The sequence below is a fragment of the Ixodes scapularis genome, unplaced genomic scaffold, assembly GCF_016920785.2.
Source record: "Ixodes scapularis isolate PalLabHiFi unplaced genomic scaffold, ASM1692078v2 PGA_scaffold3__209_contigs__length_174095766, whole genome shotgun sequence".
NCBI classification, from domain to species: Eukaryota; Metazoa; Arthropoda; class Arachnida; order Ixodida; family Ixodidae; genus Ixodes; species Ixodes scapularis.
This window is the reverse complement of record NW_024609868.1, coordinates 91,884,226-91,908,980: the sequence shown is the minus strand read 5'-3', so window position 1 is coordinate 91,908,980 and position 24,755 is coordinate 91,884,226. Positions and strand designations below refer to the sequence as shown.

Sequence of the window (24,755 nt, the reverse complement as noted above, 5' to 3'; positions counted from 1 at the left end):
GGGAAGGAAAGTCGTCCATGTTTCATCGCCCCTTAACGTCATAAGTTCAACAGATCCCAAAATACCAAAAGAAAATTTTTCAAAATTTTTTTTATCACATTTTTAAAGTTAGTTTATTCTTTATTTTCACCAAATTTGCTCTCAATTTTAGGTGGGTTATCTCTTGGGATATTACGCCAACTTTTTTTTCTTCCCTCAAACTGCTTACGTCTACCGTATTTACTCGAGTAATAGCCGCACTGTTTATAAAGAAAACCTGAGGGTCAGCTTTTCTGCGGACATCCAATCACCGCAATCGACAGCATGATTCCAGCGGTTTACAGGACGGAGATAATGTCTTTGTGCAAAGATACCATCTGTGAAGGTTTCATTTGTATGGAGACTCGTGTTCTTGATTTAGTTATTCGCTATGTTATTTATGCGCAACGCGATAAGTGGCTGTATATGTGCCCTGCAGGAAAGTAGACACAAGGGCCTTGTGCATAAATAGTGCGGCTATTACTTTAGTAAATACGGTAATTTCTCTGAGGGCAGTTTCGTTCATCTCAAGAATCAGGCTATCGCATATATTTTTCAAGAAAATCTAGAAACATCCGACAAGCTTGTTTAATTCTTAGTGAAACCACCCAAAATTACTGAAAAGTTGGTATGCAGCAAATCAAGAGCTGTTGCATCTGCTCTTCGGTTCTAATTCATTGACATCATACAATATATAGCCTGCGTAACAGTGTGAGTGTAGCATTCCTTTTTTTTTTTTAATCTATAGTCGTTAGATAGAACAGGTAGAACTACTACTACAAGAAAGTCATACTAAAGGTTTTTCTTGCTTGTCTAAAACCACCTCTACAACTACCGATCCAAATCATGCATCTTGCTACGTACGCAATAGTTGTGCAGCTGCGTATGTGTGTCCAGCAAAAGCGTAACAAAAGTGAAAACGAAGAGTGGAATTAGTGCACCTCGCTAAAATGATGGAGCAAAAGTAAAAACAAAAATATCTTCCCCTAAATTTTTTAGGCAATCTTTCAGCGACGCAAGTTCTCGGACATGCACTGCAACTCATTTAGAGATGCACTAAAGCAGTTTCTAACTCTACCTTAATATTGGGTAAAGATTACCTCCCTAACGCAAAAAGTCTAAAAATTCACAAATTACTCCTACATGCTTCTATTTTCTAACACATGCAGTCGAACTCGCACCCTTTCCCACCACTGCACCAACCTAAGGAAAGCCAATGAATCCTTAATTTTCTTTTCACAGCAAAGAGGAGGAAAAGGATGCTCCTTTCATCAAGCATTTTATATACAGGTGGAGTGTTTATGCAAATAATTTGATGGTTTTTAGACCTTGTGAAGTAGCGAGTAAACTGCTTTAATGCACCTTCAAGGCAAGAGCATGCAAAGAAATGGCTCAAGTTTACTAACAGGTCTTTCTATTTTGCGTGCATAGTTACAAAAATTGCAAGGGCTGTCTGAAGAATGCCGACAGCATTTTAAGTTTTAGTTTACTTTCGCTTCTAGAAGAGTCCTCAGGGCTAGGCAATGATGCGCTATGCTCAGTAAAGTTGCGCCAACACATTCGAACTAGTATTTCAAAACATTTTACACCTTGGCCAGCAAAGGAAAACGCAGCACAGGCAGACTTTGGCGTATTTAAACTGTAACTCAAAACAACTTTAAATGATGACTTAATTAAAACAGTAACTTAAATAGTTTTCATTAAAACAATTATTTTATGCCTTTGATATATAGGAATACGAAGAAGTGTTTAACAGTATATATGCCCAGCCCCGAGAGACCCACAGTATGTACAAACTATTATGCGCAACAGCGTTTCTGCTATGAGTCCTTGCCAAACACTATTCTTTTTTAGAGACACATCAAAAGAACCAAATTACAACTACACTCAGTTACATTAGACCCTTTTACATTTCTTTCTGCACATGCATGTTTTCTCCACTATACAGTGCTACCCCACATGCATTGAGAACACATATTATAAAAAAAAAAAAAAAAAAAAAAAAAAAAACTCTCTTAAAGCGGCACCAGTCAAGCAAGTGTCAGGCATGTGAGAAAAACCATTTGACACAGTGCAAGTGATCATACCTGTCCAATCCGGAAGCTGTGGATAGCATCGTCAAATAAAGCAAAATTCACAGGCTTACGACTCTGTCCTTTGAGCTGGCTTCATTCACCACATCATAACGAGAGAACAGAGCTGACTTAAAGTTCCCATCACTGCAACACTCCCAAATACACTGGTGTGCCTTCAAAACGTGTTGCATCACAAACCATCACCAACTACCACCAACCACCACCAAGAGATTCTGCACACACCATTCATTAGGCATGTAATCATATATTTTCTGCAGCCCTTTTTTTTCATCAAACGCATCACGAATGGCACGTTTGAAATGAAACGCCTGCACAATAAGAAACTCTTTCGGGGGCTAAAGAAAGGAAAGTTTGCCAAGATCGAAGTAGATTTAGACTTGACTCAGTTTGGGAACAAACAATGTGCTCTACGCCTCACAATAAATACCGAGCTGCTCCGGGCGAAGGCTATGGAATAGGCCCTTTTTGAAAGTCAGTCTACCCACCCTGTGTAGAACCAAACCAGATGCTCTAAGGGCGGCACTACACGACTTCTTCACACCAGAAAAAGCGAATGTTTTCGAAAGCATAAAGCAGAAAGGGGAAAAGGTGTTGGTTCTTTTACGTCACCTTTGATTCACAAAATCAAGGGTGCTTTATTTAGCTGAGCACGACCTCCTATCAGCGGCAATATTGGGAGCTGTTGGGACTGCCACAAGGTGACTCGGACTTTCGAAAAGGGTCTATTGCATGTTCTTAAGTCACATCATACTTAGATAAAAAAAATTTCATTCATAATTTTTACAATTTCTTGGCATGGCACATTAAATAGCTGGCAGCAATATTCCCTCAGAAATAGAAACTTATTAGCCCTTTCAAGCACCGCCGGCTGTTTATCTTGGACTACATTTTCTTCATTAGAGAAGAAACTTTTCACTAAAAGTTTCTTCAGACATTTTGACTGCCAGATATACAGTACAGAATTCCCCTAAAATTGTTAAAATGACTCGATATACCATACTTTCCGGACTATAGCCCGCACCCATTGCATAGTCCACAGAGGGAAATTTGGGGTCAAAAATACACGTGCTTAGATAGTCTACATTTAGTGCCTAGTCCGAACGTAAAAATGATCCTACACAGCACAACTTGACAAATGCCTGCTGTATTAGCTCACAAAGAAGCTTGGATCATATAAAAATCAACATGAATATACTTGGTTATTCATAAAATCCTTTAAGCGTTGTCACAGTGAACGATCTAGAGAAAAACAAATTGTTGATAGTCCGCACCTGTAGACAGTGCGTACCGGGTAAAATGTAAACTTCTAAACATGTATAGTCTGCAAACTATGGTCAGGAAATTATGGTACAATATATTCCTGAAAAAAAGTAAGGGTTTTAGATGTGCAGATTTGTGTACGCAGCATTTGAAAGGGTTCAAACAAGTTACGTACCATTCAGCCTGCAATGGGTAAAGGCCGCGAGTCGAATGTTACTTTTGCGCCTGGCTGCCATCCTAAATGACATTCCGTTGAACGCTATTCACAAAACATCACTAAATTTTGCTAAGCTGTTATTTTGCCACCGACAATAAGACATTAGAAATGTCTCTGGGCCATTCCCACTACATACAGAAAAGGGCAAAGGTCAAGCGTAATGTCTCGCACAAACTTGCTACATCCAGGTTGAAAACATATTCTATGTTAAAACTTGGGCAGCTAAATATTTTAGCAATGGGGGGACAATTGATTCCTCCAATATAGAGCATCATGAAGGTTACAGGCATGAAGTTAGCATGAAGTTAAAGGCTCGGCTTGAAAGGAACCGGCTCCTATGCGTTGTTGCTAGTGCGGTAGCAGCAACTTCAGGGACTGAGGGCCCACTCATATATCCGGTCCTGGTTACACAAAATTGGTTGTGGCACCACCCTTATGAGCAGCACAACCATTTCCAATAGGAAAAGGCTCCGTTCAATCTACATTCCCCCGTAGTAGGACCTTCAATGCGACGAACACAGCTGAGAAGTCGCATGCAGCAACCATGTAATCCAGTCGCCCAGTTTTCATTGAGGTATACATCCCGATATTGTCATTACCTCAATCCAGTGCCACCGCCCAACGCCAAATTATTAGGGATGCGAGAATATAAAAAAGGTTTGAATATGAATCTAACGAGTTGCACGAAAAAGTGAACCTGAATTCGAATAAAATGTGCACGAAATAAAAAAAGCGGCAAATATTTTAGACGGAATGTTCCATGCTTGAGTGTTTGACACTCCGTCAAATGTTGGACTGCGGCCGGATTTTTGCGAAGTGCCGTATAGGAAATTAGCGAGTCGAGCGAAATATAAAAAATTTTCCATTCACGTTCTAAATTTCGAATATTCGCACATCCCCGCAAATTATAGAACCTAGGTTCGGTCGGTTGGACACACAGACCCATCCTTCGCAGCGTTCTAATAATTACATTCCCATCCAATCCTATCATTGGTGCCTCAAATCAGAGCAAACGGCTCCGGCGTTCCGCCAACCTTACACTGCTCACCCCCGGACAGAGAACCCGAAACCTGATGCGTCCTGCAGAGAAAAAGGGGAAGGACCCACCTCACTAAGCGCCCCGAAGAGGAGTCGTCGGAAGAAGATGAAACGTTCTGGAGGAATTTTGGCTGCGTGCGACAGACACGGAGGACCCGTTAGTGTACGTCACAGCCGCAGCCCCATGCACACACAGGGCAGACCACACTTAAGGACAAGACAGGCGTCCTCTCCGGAGGAGCACCTCGCACAAAGAGCCAAGACATTGAGGTTAGGCCCTCAAGCAAAGAGAAGCAAAGGATTCCCAAAGCTCGGATAAGCCAACACCCCCTATACTCCGTTTCTCATTGCAACGAACCACGAAGGTTGAAGCCAATCCAGTACCACGGTGGCACATAAACTTTTGTAAAAGCCGGTTCACAGATTTGTGTCTGACCGTGACTGAGCGTGCCGTGATCTCTCGTAACCGCTTAACAGGCTGGTGCCATCTATTAGGTATACCTGAGGCCCCTGTAACCTGAGCACAACTATACTCGTCTTCACCTCGAGAACTGTAGTAAAAAAAGGTAAGACGCCTCGCACAGCACTACCGATCTACCCCTTTACGTGTAGGGTTAAGATATACGTACAGTCGCCGACCGATTTTTCGGAGCTCGTGGGGCTGAAAAAGCGTACGAATAAGAAAGCAGTCCGAAATTTCTGCAGATTACAGAACTTCGCTTTATTGAGCCTAAGCAGGCTTAAAAAAGTCGCTCAGAGTAAGTTGTGTCATGTTACGCATGCGGGCAATCGTGTCCGTTTGAATTCGCTTCAGCTTGATGTTCTCACCCGGCGGAGGTGCAAGAAGAGGCCATGAGGTCCAAAGCATGCATCGACGCGGGGCAGAACAACGAAATTGCGAGGCATTTGGGTGCGAGTTTCAGAAGCTGTCAACAGCACACTCCACACTTAAGGATGGAGACTGGCACGAAAACAGAAGAAAAAGTTGGTTGGAGATGGAAAATTGACAGCAAAGAAACCGAGACAATGACGACGACCCGTATAAAAAAAACAAAATACATAGTATAGCATGCCTAGCGTCTGGTTCGGCGGCGCTAAAATAGTCCTGTCAAACCTACCCCATCCATCTGAAACATCGAGCGAGCCCAAGGTCGAGCCAGCCAAAAATCTAAGATGGCAGCCTCTCGGCGGCCGTCATTGTTAAATATTTTAGTCTGAAAAATCAAACTTTCGGATTGCAAATTCTCTGAAAAATTGGCTGTTAATATGTACTATTTCAATTGGGCGCGTCACGGTTGCTCCCCGATGTCTGAAGTAACGAGCAAATACCAATTCTCGGCGTCTGAAAAATCGGTCAGCGAGTGCAAGTGCATTTTAGAGCAGATATATGTTGTTAGCAAGACGTGCACATTTTGAGCACCGAAAGCGTCGCTTCTTCCTTCGACAACCAAATCTTGTAAGAATTACCTTGCGCGGCGTATGAAGGAAAATGAGTATAGAATAAAGGTTTTGAGTGAATTTGTGACAGATGATGCCAGTGCACAAAACGGTTTCAAGGGATCCCTGTGTGCTCAGTCACAGACAAACACAAGTGCGAGAAGCAGATTTCAGGGCGCAGCGACGCGCTGGATGCTCGTAAGGTGGCACGTTCCCGGCGCTGTGGTCCAATTTTGGTCGAAGTTGGAGCGAGTCTTCTGGGCCACTGACTGGACATGGGAAAAACATTTCTTTTCTTTTCAGGGGCCCTTTAATATTCTTTTATCCCACCCGCCGATGTGGATTTGTGTACGGCAGCAAAACGTGAGATTTGCAAACGAAGGGTGGGTTGTCAACGGCCTCAGACGCGAAATAGCAGACGATCGCAATTTCTGCCTGCGGCTTATCTCACTTTACCTCGGCAATCAATTTGTAGCAGAAAATAAACTTTTTTTTTTAATGTCTGTAAGTAGGCGACGTATTATATTTTCTCGTTTTAATTTCGTCCGTGAATGACACTCCGCAGCAGACGAACTGCATATTTGGCTCGCATTAGCGGACAAACCGCCTACGAACGCCACCTGAGCTCGCTCTGCAAGAGGCAAATTAGATCTCGCTCTCACAGCGAATAAAATCGGACTGGCATGGCTCGTAACATCTTCTGCGGTCCGTTGCAAGGACAAATGGAGTGCACACAACAAGTCCGCAGTGCCGAATTTTCTATGTCACCTAGAAGAAGCCAGCACGAGGCAGATCACACGCGATTGCTGCGTCGGCGTTCGGCCGAGATGCACTTTCTTGCTGATTGAACATGGGTCCCAGTCGAAAACTAAGGTAGCGCACGCGTCCAATCTACGCTTCCCGCTGGTCTCCGCTGGGTGACTTAAAAAACCAGGCGCCACGGTCCTGTTGTCTGGGAGGTGTTGGTTGCGCTCCTGGCATTCCCACATGCCCAGTGGTAGACAAAGCCCGGAGGAAAGACGAGGCGGGAGACGATGGCCTACCCTTTCGGTCTGAACGGCGGCATTGGCCCTCCCTGGTTCTTTCTCCGTGCTTGCTATGTTCATGTATTTGGTCTGCGGGGAAAAAGGAAAAATATTACGAGGGTCTTAGCTTTCTTTTCAAGCATTAGGGCACAAAATAAAAAGGTGCACAAGGTAGGAAGCTTGACAGAAAGCAACACTTTGACGACAATTGTATCACTTCCATGAACGAGGTCTGCGACCTTGCCAGCAAGTGCACTAAATGCCCTCGCAAACTCTCCGAACAAGTGTTGGTTATGAATGCGCTTTATCAAACTCAATATGATGTATCCGTGGATCACTAATTCACTGGAGTCTCTAATTGTGAGAGGCCTCCTCTATGACCGTTACACATAAAGTAGATCCGAAAACTTCACACTATAAATCGTTTGAAAAATTTCGTGACACCTAAAATGGAGGCGCCTCAAAGCTGTGTGCAGGTGCTGTGGCAACACTGCATCAGTCACCACTAACACAATGATGTCGACATTATTTCAAGCACTTGCATTCTGACCGCTAATCGGCAGCTACACGGAGGATTTCTTTTCATTACAACATGCAGCTTCGCAAACAGAAAGGCACGAAGGACAATAATGGAAACAAGATATCTTCTGTGTCGTCAATCAATATGAAAAGCTATGAGCTTATTATTTTGGACAGCAAGGAAATGCACAGGAAAATTGCACACATGTATGAAACATTAAAATGCACTATAGATGAGAGATCTTAAAAATGTCTGTGGCGATACATTTTTGATTTTGTCAGGGAAGACAAGCTCTGAAAGGTGTTACGGGTCCCACAATTACCGTTGCAAAAAGACCCTTCAAAGACATGCGCACGTGCACACTCCTCACTTCCCCCATGATATGCTACGACGACGACGTCGACAGGCCCACAAATTTCAATAACAGCGCGAGCTTGATTCCGACCAACCCTCGTCCTTCTTTTCTTACCGAAGAGATCCGGATCGGTGCAAGAAATGGGTGATTGCGATTAAATGCGACGAAGGCAAATGCATCACCATTACGAAATTTACCAAGCTGTGCATGCACCAAATTCTAGCTTTGAGAAGCATTACCATGAACTGCATAATGTGCAGTAACCAAAAATGCAGAATCGTTAAGTTGTCCACAAAGAAACGTTGCCATCTCGAGCGATGACAGTTCAAGGTAGCTTTCAGCGCAGTGTGTGGCTACGCCGTTGTCACAATTGCAGTCACTCGACTTCGGGGTGGCACGGTACAGAATAAAGGGACACTGACAGGGTATTTATGTTCACCCAGGTTTTTATTTGAACATGACCCGTAAGAGCCCAACTATCCAGAACACAATTTGCAGCTAGAAATTCTTTTTTTTCTTCGCCCAAAAACAGCTGGTCGAAAATTGGCCAGTTTGTCGCGCTCACTCTCCTTTTTATGGTCAAGTCGCGTTCAAACTATGTGTACCAAATATATTCAAATTTGTGGGTCATCTAAGGAACACTGAATATTAAAAATAGAAAATATGAACCCCATCTTTGTGGCCTCCAAAACTCTCAAATATGTTGACCGAAAAAAAAAAAAAAAAATGTTGTGCAGATACATGTACATATGGCAACGAACCGCAGACTGGACAATGCGATGGCGGTGCATGACAAGCCACTGTCTCGACAGACTTGGGGCCGCTACTTCGTATCTGTAGATCGTAAAACCGGCCAATCGATCTTCAAGCGCAGAACATCGAGCAGAAGGGATAAAGGTGCGAAACAATCGCACGACAAACGGTTCACTCAACTTCATCATTGTCAATGTCTGCTTCAAATGCCTAAGTGGACAAAAATGACAAGCCGTCGGGTGTAGCCACGTGACTTCCGGCCATGAGCTTCCGTGCTCGTACTTTGGTATCGAGCAGTTAAGTTTTTTGGCTTTATTAAAACTATATGTCACTCTGCAACAGAATATTGATTACGTAGTCTCCTGACACCCGATTAAATCGCTCGACAAGAAAGAGAAAAGACAATTTTGGGGTGGAGTTAGTGTTTCTTTAACTATGTCGATCGCGAAGTGATCAGCAAATGCAGCCAAACTTCAGCTTTGTCAGAGACCATTGGGAGTCTCACCAAATTTGGGTGTTTTAAGTGACAAACGAACGAAGGGCATCTGGCACGTCCCAGCGGAGGACTGAGAATTAATTTCGACCACCTAGGGATCTTTTGACAGCATACTGAAATCTCTGCAAGCCTCTGTCAGATTGTGGGCACCTCGGCTTGAATTCGAACCTGCCACCTGGGGATCCATGGGCAGGAGCTTTGCCTCGGATCCAGCGAGGCGGCTCCCATTTGGAGTTCTGCACTTGCCACTCGCTACTGTACAGGCCACCACACCAATGGTGGCACCCGCAGTTGTACTCTCCAACATCAACCAAACACGGCATCTCACAGTTGCCAGCAAAAATTTTCGGAAGAGTCTATTAATTTAAAAAACGTGCAAGCAAAACAACACAAACTTTGTGGCAAAAGATTTTTTTCTGGAAAACACTGGTAAGAAAAAAGTTGTCTCATGTTGCGGCGAGAAAAGCAACACCCACCATTTGTTGCTGCAGTAGATGAATCGTGCGATCCTTGTCTTCCAACTGCTGCTGCCTCAAAATTAGCTGCCTCTTCAGGTCAATGTTTTCCTGAGCAGGAGAAAGAAAAGTCACTCTTAAACCATTCACCTACAAAGTGTGTCGTAGACATCCGTGCCGTATGTTCACTTCTGGCTTTCTTTTGAGTTATGCACTGGAACATGGATGAATGCCTACACAGCCTTCAAAGGCAATAGACCCCTTTTAAAATTCAGTGTGGTAACTTCAATTCCCATCATTATCGGAATAGTGGCTGATGAAGGAAGAAGTTGAAGACATACATCTAGGTAGCCGACAGGACACCTGTGAATTTGAGATCTTAGTACTCTGTGATGCACTAAAAAGGTACAAGCACTGCATCAACATTGGTTTCGGACTCTGGTCCAAACAATCTGTTGCAAAACCCCGGTTCTAAAGCACTTTGATGAGGTAAACATTTCCTAGTCTAAGGTTTTCACTGGGCTGGCACTTCATACTGACTGGTTATTCCTCTGTCACCTTCGAAACTGAAACGAATAAATATAGCATGGTTATGAATGGATTCTCGTCCGATGTTTACATACGAGAGTAACGGTGTTCAATGGAATACTACTTTCACTACCACTATTAGTAGTACAACCGAAGTTAGGCAATTGAAGCCACTAGATGTCACTGAATATTGGAAGGGGTCTAAAAATGCACAAATACCTAAGCAAAATAAAAGCCTTCAATGCCATGCTGTTATTTAATAGAGCAGGATTCGCACCGCAATAGAATAGTGCTAACGCGGTCAGGCAAAAAAGGTTCATACAGACATCTTCAAGATCCCTAAAGGCAAGCAGCAGTGCAAACGTTCTTGCCTGGAGAAGTTCGCTTGCATCCATGTGGTGAAACTCTGGAGTATCTCCAGTTGGAGTGCTGGTGAAGCCTGCTGGTGGGTCACTATTTGCCAAGGCATGGTAAAAGAAGTTCTGCAAAGCAGAAGGTTACAGTGTTTGCTCAGCTTATCATACTCAGAGCAGTTTAGTAGCTCACCCAGCCAAATAAAGCTTTTATTTCTCTGAACAAATATGAAAGCTACCCAGGAAATGAAAGCTGGACGGTTAAAGCTAGAGTTCAACAGAAATGCAGATTTAATCCATTTTCCTAGACTCATAGCTCACAGCATCCTTTCTCCTAAAATAAACCTTGTTGAAAAAAAAGAAAATAAAAAGAAGTGAAATAAGGCAATGAATTTGAATTTAAAGGGGATTTAAAAACCACTTGTCTGAAAAATGTGGGACTCAATAAATCGAGCCACTACTCCACAAATTCTTTTTAATATATTTTTTTTTTTTGTGAGGATTGATATGATTGTTTGCCATGACATACTTTGTGAGCTGAGGGCAAAGCTTGTTGACAAAGCCATGCATGAAAGTTTTTGTGTTTCTTAAGTAGAGAACTACTCCAGAGGAAACAAAGGTTCAAGAGTCACAAAGTAAGGCCTCAAGATGCGAAATCCGCAGTGCACAAAGGAAGTTAAAAAATTGTTTCACAGACTCTTTTATAAAAAAAAATATGATAAAACCTTATTTATGAACTGACCTCCTCTTTCTTTAGTTAGTTTCAATACTTTTGTTATAGACCTCTAATTCATTTTTTGTTACCGTGGCCATACATTGTGATTTTCATAGTTTAATCAGAGCACATTTTGTCCAACGTAATTTTGTCATTACTTGAAATGAAAAATATTCCAGCCATTTCAACACCTTACTTTAAGAAATTTTTACATGCACTTTAGGCAACACTGGTCTGATCAAGCCGACTCCATATTCATAAGCGAAACTACCAGCCCATAGGCAGGCTACACTTTCATCCCTAAAGACATTGGCAAGCTACAAAAAGTGTGCAAACATTGACATTCTTTTAAACATTATTTTGCTAGGTATTAGTTTTTAAACCTCAGGCCTTCATAAACCTGAACATTTGTTTCCTCCCTTGGACACATTCATAAGCGCAAAATCGCAAGAAACATTCACATATAGCTTTCGCTGCAGCCAAACCCGCAGTTTGCACCAAATGTTGCGTAGCATCTCGTCAATCAGTCAAAGACACAGCATAAACACAGGAAATATTATGACAATCTATTTACCTTGGTGTTAGTGACATCAAATGGATTCAAAGTTTCTGCCTGTAAAAAAGACAAATGACAAGAAAGATTGTTAAACAAACAGTTCATTGTAATCTTTTAGAGTAGCAATTGCAGAAGCTGAGAAGCATACTGTTCTTTTTTCGGTCAAATTTCAAATCTTTTTTCGGTCAAATTTCAAATCTTTTTTCGGTTAAATTTCGAACTGTGTATAAATAATAGTTAGAATATTAATATGAGAACATTAAACCCTGTAGTGTGCGTAGGAACGAGTCCAATCTCTACCAACAGCACCTGAAGTGTGTAAAAATGAATGGGTAGGTGTAACACTGAAGTGGCACACTCCATCTCCCAAGTTTTCCGAAATTGTATTACAGGGCAACTCCCCTCCATAGACCGATCTCATCAGCCAGTTTGACTATGCCACAGCTGCCGCAATGCATCAAGGGAACTTTAGTCTTTCTGAATGTGTGACAGCGTCACTGAAGCTCTGTGGAGCACGGGACAGTACGAGCCCTCTTGTGCACTGCCGTCAGCATCCTATGAACTAAAGTTACGGCAGCGTGCCGCATGCGCTGAACGCTCAGTGAAATTGGTCTATTCCAGAAATTTTTGATAATGAGTGATTTCACATTAAAAAGCTCTAATAAAAAGAACGAAGTCATTTGCTTTGCGAAAAAGGGCATATATATATAGTTAAATCTTACTTTAAACATGAGCAGATATCCAAACCGAAACTTCAACTCCATCCAGCAACATTAGCCTCAAGCTGCCAAAAACATGGCTATCACGTGACCCACTACGCAACGACAGGCAGGATCGGGGCAGGCCGGCAAGCCACTGTTGCAGTGGGCATGTGCCAAATGCTAGTCTCGTGCACACCGCACTCTTCACCACATTTCGGTGTCTGCGGCATTCGACGTCTGCACAACTGCGACATCAGTCTGCGCACGTAGCGTGAACGAAACTCCGAGAGAAAAAAATCAGAAACAGTGAGACGACGATGGCGGTTGTGACAGTGGGACAACCGGACGGCTCCAAAAAAGCGTGCTGGGCAGGCACATTACACCAATCACGTGGACACCGCTGACTGCGGAGAGGAAATGTTGCTGACATCACCCAGTACGTTTGTCCAAAGAAGTAAAAATAAACAAAAAGGGGCAATGATGATGATATTTATCTCAATGCTCCTTACACTGACGCCACAGCCTCGACTGTGCTGCTGGTTGCACCTCAATTCACCCGCTAGTCGGCCAATTTCGGCAACTTGGCGCGTTGCAAAATTCACCGGACCGTTTAAGAAACATTAAGACAGAACTAAGTTGTAATATTCTACATGTGGCCTTTCTCGGAGATACTGAAGAGGACTGCATGGTCCTTTCAAAAACAAAAATTAAACAGAGTTGCCCTTTAAAGGGACACAAAGAAAATTACCGCTCTGCCAAGCACATTTTTCCACCAATAACCAGAGGTGCCCCAACAAAGAACAGACAGCCGAGACGTCTGCCCACTATAGAGATCGCTACTCCACAAACCTACCATCCGCCCGGGACAAGCTTGGCCCTGCACACGATCAATCGTCCTCCTTTCTCACGCACCTCCCCCCTCGTGCACAGAAAGACGAGTTTGAGTCGACTTGCTCACAATGCGCTTCACGAGTTCCGTACCTTTCGTGTGTCAGAATAAATTGGCTTTCTCTATACCCTGTGCGGCGCTAGTAGACGCGAACAATTTTCGTGGAAAAATCTCTATATGTCTGGAGGGAATATGACGAGCCCGTTGGCGAGCCAGACGGTACGGGACGCTAAACATGAGGGTCTTTGACTGGCATGTTTAGCGTCCCGCACCGCAAGACATCGCGATCCCGGCGATCTCCACCCTCATGCCACCGCCGGGGCTGTGGCGGGCACGAGCAGGACACGAGTGTGACGTCGTCGGGTTGAAATTGAGACCAAAAAAGAGGTTGTGGTAATCGCGCCAGTCGTGAACACGTTCCAGGCACCGTAACATCGTCCAAATGCTGTATCCTCGTAGTTCCGACATTACGAGCGACCATTTCTCGTAAATTGTCGCTCTTAAATTCGCAAAATTCGATCCCGCAAATAACGCAAAACCTTCGGTCTGTAATCGACGACAGGTTAAGAACTCGTGACGACAGGTTAAGAACTCGTAAGAAGCTCCACCTCCGGAACGTGGTCATCGCCTTCCGTTAGGCCTTGGCCACTCGCATCGTCAAAGGTAGAAGGCTAGCGCTCGAGGCGGAACGCCCACAAAATTCTTAACCCGTCGCGGACTAAAGGTGCAAGTGGATGGGGTTTCCGGAGCCACCCGACGGACGGTGCCAGCACAGGAACCAGCCTCGAGCAAGGAAAAGGAGGTCCCTCACGTCCTGCAGCACCCGCTTGAGCTTGAGCAGCATGGTCTTGACGCCGTTCAGGTCCTGGCAGACGGAGCGGTACGAGGATGAGTCCAGCTTGATGCCCCCGTCGTCGCACTCCTGCATCACCATCTGGCGCGGGGGCCGCAACGGCAGGCTGATGGTGCGGGGCCGGCCCTCGGGGCCCGTCAGGGGGGTTTTCGGGGTCCACCGGGACGCCACGGACTCGGAGGCCCTCCGCAAGGAAACCCCCTCGCTGTTGACGCAAAAGGTTAGAGGTCGGGTGTCTCGTGGCATGTCGGCAACACTTAACGCATGCAGCACGACGCTGAGACAGCTTGAAGTCGTACCTGCATCAGCAATACTTTCATCGCGAAGTTAGCGCTGTATGCGTCAACGGGCCTTAGAGCTACTGGTTTATTTAGGCTGTTTTCAGTGCTTGAAATATGCTTCCGGCTAGACAACTGGAAGGTACAAAGGCTACCTCGAATAGGTTGCACCTTCGTTGCAAGGATGTGAAACACGGGTTCAGATCTGCAAGCTTTCGAGGAAGCAATCCAAACTAGCCCCGAACCCCTAGGTACCATAAACTCCTAGATACAAATGCCTCCGAAGTAGTGGAATGCCAATCTCACTTCTCGTATAATATCGTGCTCGGTTGTCTGCGCCAACGCCCGTCGTTGAAAACTTCAAAAACATCCTCATTTTCCCTGGGAACGTAGCTATGCTTCAAATTGATATGGTTAAAAACAAATCTGCTATTATAATACACCCTCGATAAAAATTCAACATTGTATTTGCAGGCGCAGATTTTCAAGAGCCTCATGGTCTAAAGGCCCGTTAACACACTTGCAACTGAGTAGGACGGAGAGAGACAAGACTGGTTTTTAAGCCTCTTGCGACGTCTTAGGACCAGATAAGCTGCTGCGGAGCTGGTCCTAAGACGTTGCAAGAGGCTTAAAAAGCGGTCTTGTCTCTCTGCCTCCCTCTTGGTTGCTTGTGTGTAAACAGCACTTAAAGGGGCCCTGCAATCATACTTAATCGTCTACCTTTTTTGTGGTTTCCCCGTCTTGGGGTTCGAGCAAGCCAGCAGGCACGGAGACAGTAACTAAATATCAGTGCATCACATTTTAACCGGACGACGCGGAAACCTCCTCCACCTATGGGAACAACCCGCTGTAACAAAAGCGCGCAAAATGTCATGTCTTTGGTCCTGGACTTACTACTGGTCAGAGCTGCTAAAAGCTTCTTTTTAGTCGAAATACAAAACATAAGTGGCGTGAACCGTTTCATAAATTTATAAAAGTAGTTTTTGTTCAGTATTTTAGATCAGAAAAGAAGCAAATGCAGTTTGTAAAGTACGGAAACAAGAAATGACCCGTCAACATACCCGCCACAAAGCGGTGGAAAAGGCGGCGCATACTAGAAAGGTGTAGTGGGATCAGACACCGACGAGCAGCGAGTGTAGAAAGGTCCCGGTGGTGGTGCTGCGGTTGTAAACGGATTAAGGATCCAACCGGTTTCGAGCATTCCGAAGGCCTTCGGCGAGCAGGTTTGGCTTGCGTATGGCCGTTTGGCGGTATGACAGTGTGAAGTGGCTCCTGTTGTGAACTGATCTTTACCCCGTGTTTGCTGTCGTTTGTGGCCAATGAAATGTCATGCCGAATTAGTGTTTAATCGCGCAGCAAATGCAATGCAAGCCGCCCTGGCTCCCCCGAGCCTATCCAGAACATGCTTTAGTGGCACCCTCTCGAGCCGTCGACACGGAGTGCGGCAGCTGTGAGCGCTTGCTGAGCTCACTACTCCTTTTCTGGTTCATGGCCACTCAAGCAACCAAGGACGTCATGAAGGAGGTTATTCTTCGATTGTTTTTGTAAGTTTAATTCGCCTATACCTTTAAGAATAAAGCGAAATTTGAGAAAAGAAAAGTTTTATTAAGTTACTACGTTCAGTGCATTCAGGTTCGGTGCGAATTACTTGCTCTTTATATTTATATCTCACATTTTACTCCTGCCGTTCGGACAAGTGTCCGAGTAAGATAATGTCTGTTTCGGCAATACTCTGTAAAGAGGCGTGGCTGTCGGCGATGTAGCAAATATCTCAGGTGTGCACACAGTCCCCAAGAGGCAGTGTTGTTGCACAACCACTTTCACAAATCTTAGTCCCGTCAAGGCTCGAAAATATTTATTTACAAAAGGTACAGGCGCCGACCGATTCTTCGGACTTCGCAGGGACCAAAAGAATGTCCGAATAATAAAGTGGCCTGAAAAATCAGCGAATTAAAAAACTTGCCTATATTACGTCTAAGCGGGCTTAAAAAAGCTGTGAATAGTGCCTTGCTTGAGGTTACGCCTCGGCTTGCGTTCGGCCACTTTCTAATCGCTTGAGAATCGCCGCCTTACTTTCTAGCGTTATGCTCACATACTTTCTACTCTTCTTATAACCGATTCACACGATGGACGAAATTGCGATTTTTGTCCGTGAATTATGCACCACGTGACCGTCATGTCACCAATTCCTGCGATCCGCGCCTCGTCCGCGAACTGGTAAGGTTGAGCGCCTTTTCACTTGCAGGTTTTTGGTGGGAGATTGACTTGAAAAGCGTTTAGTTTGGCAATGGTACAATATTTCCTTGATTATATTGTTTTCGGAAGATTAGGATTAAAACAAAAATGGCACATCAATGTGTTTTGTGCGGTTGCTGGTTTATTTTGTTGTGCGATACTTGGTTTCATGAGTGAAAGAAACTGCAGAAACTTTGCCCGGCTGACACGACGCAGGTTCCGGTACTCATCCGGGTCCATGCCAAGGAGCATCTGTCAAAACCCCTCTAGCACGCCGCAATATTTCCTGCATGCTTAATCAGCTTTCACCGAGCAAGACCTTTCTTGTGGCTGTGGTGTATTTAAGTGTTGCACATGAGCGCGGCTCCAAATGCCCCTCTGCGAGCCCAGAACTTTGTCACTTCTATGCCGAAGCCTTCTCGAGCAGAACCATGCCTGTGTCACTATCACGCCTTGAGTTAGTAAAGCTAGTGGCGCTTCGTGCAAAGCTTATCACAGTGTCTTGTCTCAGCCTGTACGTAACAGCAGCGGTAGCAAACGTCAATTTCTCTCTTGAACAATGGTGCCACGGTGCGATGTTTGAGTTTCGCAGCACCATGGGGTGGCGAACAGGTTCGGTCCGTCCTTGCTGGCGTCAGCTCGCCATCTCCCTCGTGTGGATACACTTGGGAGAGGGACAACCGCGGACATGTCGTCACGTGATCAATCCGTCCGCGGATCAGTCGATAGTGTAAATCAGCCATTAGCGACACTTTGCGGCGGAACAACAGATGGGGCCATGACGCTCAAGCCAGTGTAGTCAGAAAACATGATTCACCCAGACGAGATGAGAAATGCAAGTCCACGACTGCAGAATGGCGAATGAACAAAGCAAAATGGTAACAACGATGATGATAATGAAGTGCGGTAGAAAAGCCATAGCATAGAGTCCTCTAGCGGTAGGACTTAGCAGCACTCAAGTAGCCCTGCCAAACCAAGCCAATCCATGAGCAGCCAACATTAAATCTAAAATGGCGGCTTCTTGGTGGTGTTTCGCGCTGATCGCTCGCGACGATTTTGTCTGAAAAATTAAACTTTTAAACTTCAAGCTGTCCGAAACATCGGTCATGAATATTCATTATTTCTATTGGGTAGGTCACGGTTCCTCCTTTGGGTCCAAAATATCAGAAAGTCTGAATTATCGGCGTCTGAAAAATCGGTCGGCGACTGCATATCTAAAAAGTATAACGCCTCCCGTCAATGTCAACGCCCCAGATATAAAACATGCATACAAAAGACGAAGTGGGCAGAAGAAACTTGAAAAGGAACCTTTTGATAGCCTCAGAGTGGCACCCCACACCTCACTAAGAGGCTTGGTTTCGTCAGGGCACCCAATATCTAAGTGTATTTCACACATTTCACTTCGACTACTTCAGAGGGTGAAATATTTTAACTCGTATAAATAATTGAGGAGGAAACGAGGTGATCTGCACAAATGAGACGACGGATGCCATGCCAATGAAAAATTCCGAATGCTGCAGCCCTCACTCCGAATGGTTGCTCTCCCAAGAATTCCTCTTCTCAGCATGATGGGAAGCCACGCCACGTGACAGTCTCCTCAACGGTGTTGTTGACGGGTATTTGACGCCGGGAGAAGAAGTCCTGAAAGAGAAGCGTTTTTACGTGCAGTCCCAATTTGAATATACCATGCCAATGCAAAAGTCAGGAAGCATACAATAAACATGCTCATGAATACAAGTCTTCATCACTAGTTCAAAATTCAGTCTCAGCAGGAACAGCGGTAATTGTTCATAAACAAGAACAAAAATATTATACTGGCTTAAGCATTATTTGTCCCACACATGCCACTTGACGGCTGAGAGGAAAAGATAAATGTTTTGGCTCGGCCAATTTCCTCACCAAAGTATAAAAATAGCACAATGTGACTAACGCATATTCCACTGTGCTTGTGCACTAGCGATTGATAACATTGCTCTAACGTTTCTTGTTCAACACCAATATAACTGTCTTTCTAGACCTTACATATTCCAATTTGTTAAAATTTGAAACCTTAATCAAAAGTCAGATCACGAAATCAGTACGCATACATACACTAGCTGAGATTGCCCAGGCTCGCGGATTTTAAATCTAAGTTTAAATATGAGGTATTTCTGTTTTTGTATTTTTTATAATATAGCAATACATCATCCCTAGTTACAGAAAATAAATAAAACTTAAGCAGTGTCTATCGTTACGTCCGACGGAACCCGAAATTAAAATTAATGTTAAGTCCGACGTAACTTTACGTCAAGGTTTTGAGTTACGTCCCACGCAGCCCAATATGAACATTAAAGTTACGAAGGACAGAACTCCAAATAAAAATTAAAGTTACGTCCAACGGAACTCGAAATAAAGAACAAAGTTATGTCCAACAGAACCCGAAATAAAAAATTAAAGATACGTCCGATGTAACTTTCTTTACCCTGAGGTTTCGAGTTACGATCTGTGTAACCTACGGAACTTTATTGAATGTTACACTTTGTGGCCGAAACACACAAAAATATTATAAACTACTTCTGCATTACGTCCGATGCAGCATTCGCAAATTGGTTAAAATAGCAGCTCTATCCATAACTTCAGGTTTGTTGAGGGGGTGGGAGTGTGTTCCTCGTATGTAGAGGCTGTGTAGGCCGGGCAAGTTCGATACCCGCCACGTAAGTTAGTTTTTTCCTGTTTTTTCCCTTTTTGTTCAGCAATTTCTTTCTCCTTTAAGAGGAGGTTTTTTTGTTTTTTTTTCGATTTGTTTTTGATATGAAACCACTATAGATGCGACACACAAAAGAAAAGAAAAACATTACCAAAATGGAAACCGCAGCACGCATGCTGCGAGCCTGAGACCCTGATATATCAGTGTTGGGGTGTTGGTTCAAAAAACAGATTGAGGGCCCATTGTATCGTCTAAAGCGTCTAATGCCCCTATATGTGCGTGATCTAGAAAAATCGTGCTGCTTGTATGTTTAGACAGTTTTGATGCTAGTACACCTCCACGGGTGACTCGTCTCATAGCTGTAGATGAGAAAGTTAGTCAGTGCAGCACAACCACTAACCCTCTGGGGTCTTTAACGCGCACCACGCAGTAGTTCTTACACGGACGCCAAGCAGGTACCACGACCTACGCCGGTACGAAACTCATCCAAGTCGAAACGGGCAGCGGCTGGGGGTAACTATGTTTTGTTTTGAGCTCCGTCGGACGTAACTTTAATTTTCAGATTGGGTTCCTTCGGACATAACTTGAAACCTTGGGGTAAAGCTAGGTCGGACGTAACTTTAATTTTGATTTGAAGTTCCGTCGGACGGACGTAACCGTAACACTATACACTGCGTAAAACTTAAACATAATAAACTATAATAAGTAGAGAATAGAAATAGTTAAATAGACCTGGAATTCACACACATCTTGGTGGGTATTGTGGTGCTCGGCCCTCCTAATTTTAATGAGCTACAAAAATTACGTAAATACATAGTTCACATATTAATATTAAACACATTAAAATGATACACATTTCATGATTAGTAATTTCTAACTCCATATTATTTTCTCCTAAACAGGACACTTTCAAGAAAAAACATGGATCATCCTCGTCGTTCTCTTCCAAGATTACCAAAGGGCACAGACCATGAAGGACAGAAATCAATATTAAAGCAATAGACTTCTAAACAGCAACAATTTAAATCATTTATAACACATGCCCGAATGAGCTTCTAGGTCCGTTCCTGATCCCGTGGTTTTGATGCCCCCAGTTTTTCTTTATAATTGGCTTTAATAACTCATTTCCTTTTCGGTCATTGGACCCTATTTGTTTATTTCTGATTAGTTTAAACCTGTTATGCCATTTGGAGGTGCAGGTTGAAAGACACACCTTTGTTTTCTCATTTTTTATATGCGGTTAGAAATTGTAATTCTAATCGTGCATGCACACTCCAGGTGCACGAGGCGCTGAGGCATTGTCGGAGGAAGGAAGCTTGCGCTGGAGGTGGGTCAACTGAAACTCCTCCCTGACATTCTGACCTTGTCAATGTCTATATAAACATCGTGTTGCTCCATTTGTTCCCAAAAATGTGATGGCAATATAGCTACGCACAAAGGTGCTAAAAAGACAAGATGAAAACCTCCACCGAGCAAAAGCCCACTCACGCTTCGTTTCCATCTTTGGAAGGTCCGTCAAAGTCCAGCATGAGATCGTCCGAGCCCAGGCTCGAGCACGAGGATCCGTGGTCCGAGCAGAGGGGATGGTGGTCGTCGAAGGAGCTCCTATCCGGCCTGCCCTGCCGCCCACTGAAGGACTGCAGCGCGTGCAGCTCGAAGATGGACCGCTTTACGGATGGGGCCGCCCTTCCCTTCGTCCTCTCGAGGGCAATGAGTCCCGGCTGATCCGCAATGTCGTCGTCGATCAGGAACCCATCTGAAGATGGGCTCAGAAAGCCCGGTCCCTCCTGCTGCGTCTCCCTCTCCTCTTTGGTGGCGGCGAGCTGGGCCGAGGGCACGCCCTTGGCGGTCAATACGTCGCCAGACTCGCGTTCCTTCGTCGCGCTGTGAACCGACTTGGCTCCCTTCGTCAGGATCCCTTTCGCGATCACCGCCCTTGTCGGACTGTCGCGTGGCTTTGAGTCCTTCTGTTCCCCGAGCGACTTCCACTGTGGCTGCTCCACGCACTTCTTCAGCGGCGGAATGCGCCGGTAGGACAGGATGCCCCTGTAGGCTGCGTACGAGTCGGGCTGGTCGTAGACCCCCGTCTTCGGCGCTGCGCCGTCAACCGACGCCTTCCGGTCCCCGGGCAACGGCTTGGACACCGTAGACACTGGAAGCCTCTCGCCATCAACCGCTTCATCCGACCTCTCGAGCTCGGGGGAGCACTCTTCATGCAGCGCCATGCTGCTGCTCCGCCTCTTCCCGCAGTGCTCAATGCTCGCCAGGTGGTCGCTGAGCGAGTGCCCCAGTCCGGAGTCGTAGTCCGTGCTGTCCCCGCTGTGGCTCCTGTCCGAAATGCTCTCCTTGTCTGGCGAAACACGATGCACGCCCTTCTCCACACTCAGGTTTCCGATTGGTGAAGTCTTGGTCTTCTCGTTGACATTCCGCGTCGGTGGCGGTGGCACTGGCGCAACCCGGTTCGTGACAACTGCCACCTGCGGTTTGGGCAGGCCGCTCAAGTGTGCCGTGATCTTGGTCGGTATCTTGGTCGTGCCGTACTGTATCCGGACCTCGTCACCGTCGTCGGCACCGCCTTCCCGAGAAGACTCTTCGGTGCCAGACTCCAGAAGGTTGTTCGCCGCGTCCACCGTCGCCCTGTCAAGGACTTCTCTCTTGAAGGCCGTGAAGTCACGGACCGGATTTCCCTCCACAAAATTGTTGTTGTTGTTGTTGTTGTTCAAACTTGTGTTGTCCGTGTTGTCGTTTGTGCCTCTCCTCCTGCCTCCCCTCCCCGTCGGAGTGTCCAAAGGTGGTGGCGGATTGGCGGACCTGGCAAGACGAGCGAGATTGGAGGGGTGCTTCTCGGCCACCTGGGCGGCGCGATATTTTGTCGGCGGCGGGATGCATCGCTTGAAGGTGGCCTCGGCGGGTGCCCCGGCACTGGCGCCGCTTCCCCGGGCGTAGGGTGTAGGCCGCGGGACGCGTAGGGCACTGTCCTGGGACGACGAGGTCGACATGGGAGCAGACGAGTACGGCTGGGACGCGGACTTGCTCTTACTGGAGTAGCATGTGCCCATCAAGACATGAAGAGGTGTGCAGGAAAGAAAAAGGCTGCAAGCACAAGGGGAACCTCGTGTGAGCTCGCACAAGTCTCTTCTATGAGGCAGGTGGATGATATTAAGGATGCAGGCTTTGCTGGATTAATAGGGACTTCACAGAAAGCACTAATGAAGTGTACTAAAGGGAACAAGGTTGAGACTCTGGGAGGTACTCAGTTGCTTTCTGCCCATAAAAATCGACATGAAACTTGGTGTAAAGAGAAATCTTCGGTTGTCATTATAGCCATATGGCTTGCTGCAGAAAACAGCAACTATTGAATTCAGAAAAAGCCACAATGAACAATAAAGTTTGAAATTGGATGTATAGGGCATCTGAAGTCACCAGACCCCAATCTAAAATGGACCGTAAAAATCGACGCCTGCACGAAGCAATCGAAACATTTTGTCAAAGGTGTATTTCAAAGGTCCGTTTTTTCTTGTAAAATTACTAAGAGTAGCTCTCTTTCTGTAAGAAATAGGACCAAAAAACTTGCCAAGGTCAACGGCGAGTGGGGACGTAGACGACAAAGTCGAGCGAAGGGGGCACGTTTGGCGCACGTATTGATAGATGGCGCCAACTCCTTATCGAGACTGCTCGCGACGACCGTGATTTACTAAAATTAAGATAATCTTTTTGGTTTAAAAATAAAGGCAAAAAAGACATCTTGAGGTTAAAAAAAAAAAAACAGCGATTGCATAAAAACAACGTTCTTGCCGCCGACGGATTTCGTCTGCGTGTTGTCTGCTTTCTTTTGATGGTCGGCTACACCTACAGATGCTACTTCCGATGACGTCTGCCAAACGCACCCCGCCGCTCGATTCAGTCGTCTGCGTCGCCGCCCGCTGTTGACCCTGGCAAGTTTTTTGGCCCAATTTTTTATAGAAAAAGAGATACGCTTTGTAATTTTGTATAAAAAAAATTGACCTATCAAATACACCTTTGATGAGAAGCTTGGATTGCGACATGCAGGCGACGATTTTTACGGCCCATTTTAGATCAAGCCTGGTGACTTAAAGGGTAACTGCAAAGAAACAAAAGTGTATTTTTAAACAGCCTAATTGGGACAAGCATGTCACAAAACAATTTTTAAGCCAAAGGCAGAATTTTTTACAGCAATATTTATTGCGCGAGACCGATTTAAGTTTGCGGCTATTTCGTCCGTTTTAAATCGCGTGCCACAAAGCTGGTATCCTACGTCACGTAGTGGCTGCTATCGTGACGTATAACAGTCACTCCGCGCGCGTCGAAAGAGCGAGAGTTTCAAATGTGGAGAGGTTGTGACTTCGATTAAATCACGTCTTGTGGCGTAAATATTGCTATAAAATATTTGTTTTTTCGCGGAAGATTTGTTTTGTGACATGCTTGTCCCATATAAGCTGTTTAAAAAAAAAAAAATTTTTTTTTCTTTGCAGTTACCTTTAAACCCTATGATATACGTAAAGCAGGTTTCCTAAAATTTAAATATGTTCTTTTAACAGCGGAGCTGTTAAGGGCTAGTTTCCCAGGATCATGTCCGTCCTCAAATGACCTGATGACACAGAACTCTGGACAGCTACCGTCATCTATGAGCGACGGCAGAAACCAGACAACCAGCTTGCCGGTTGCCTGGTTGCCGCCGTCGCTCATAGGTGGTGGCAACCTTTCGAGCCTTTCCACTCTGGCTTGCCGACTTGCGGCCGGCCATTACTTCATTCCCACCATAGTACAGCTTCGCTGGTCTTCCTTCTTCACCAGAGTGGAAAGGCTGAAAGTTTTTTCTTTACAATTACTATTAAGGCAGTCATGTTTTCAAAGAATCCACGGCACCGTCATTATCAGCTATTTTGAAGACTTGAAGCAAATAGGGACAATCAAAGAATATAAAATTTAAAAAAAAAGAAAAATATCTTGTACAGCATATTCAACAGTTGGGCTTCAACACTAACACAACAAAGGGAAAGGTATAAAAGAAAACAATTTTTTAAGGGGTCATAATTGTGTGCAAGATGACTAAAATGTGTACAAATCATTCTTTTTTTACTAGCGAATAGTTTGTTAAATTACTGAAGCCCCATGTGCATGCCTGTAGGAAAGATTCAAAGTAGATAACTAAGATAAGGCAATGAAGAACATACATGCAAAGTGCCACATGTCTTTAGAACCTTGCTTTAATAAAATTACTGTTGGGGACACCCACCTACGCAGCATGTGTATCTCAAGCCCAAAATACT

General features: G+C 44.9%; 1 protein-coding gene across 2 annotated transcripts in view; it reads right to left on the bottom strand.

The window, feature by feature from the left end:
• Positions 1–24,755, bottom strand: part of LOC8029922 — a 46,144-nt gene that overhangs the window by 13,942 nt on the left and 7,447 nt on the right. The window contains exons 2-9 of one of the 2 annotated variants that reach the window (XM_029992855.4): positions 20,953–22,557; positions 18,306–18,419; positions 14,224–14,470; positions 11,841–11,879; positions 10,570–10,680; positions 9,692–9,781; positions 7,110–7,181; positions 4,699–4,760 (exon numbers count right to left, since the gene is read on the bottom strand). In XM_029992855.4, coding sequence (XP_029848715.2) covers positions 4,699–4,760; positions 7,110–7,181; positions 9,692–9,781; positions 10,570–10,680; positions 11,841–11,879; positions 14,224–14,470; positions 18,306–18,419; positions 20,953–22,523 — 2,306 coding nt within the window. In that variant the 5' untranslated portion in view covers positions 22,524–22,557. The remainder of the gene's footprint in view (positions 1–4,698; positions 4,761–7,109; positions 7,182–9,691; positions 9,782–10,569; positions 10,681–11,840; positions 11,880–14,223; positions 14,471–18,305; positions 18,420–20,952; positions 22,558–24,755) is intronic. The other variant, XM_002408281.5, reaches the window with a different exon arrangement.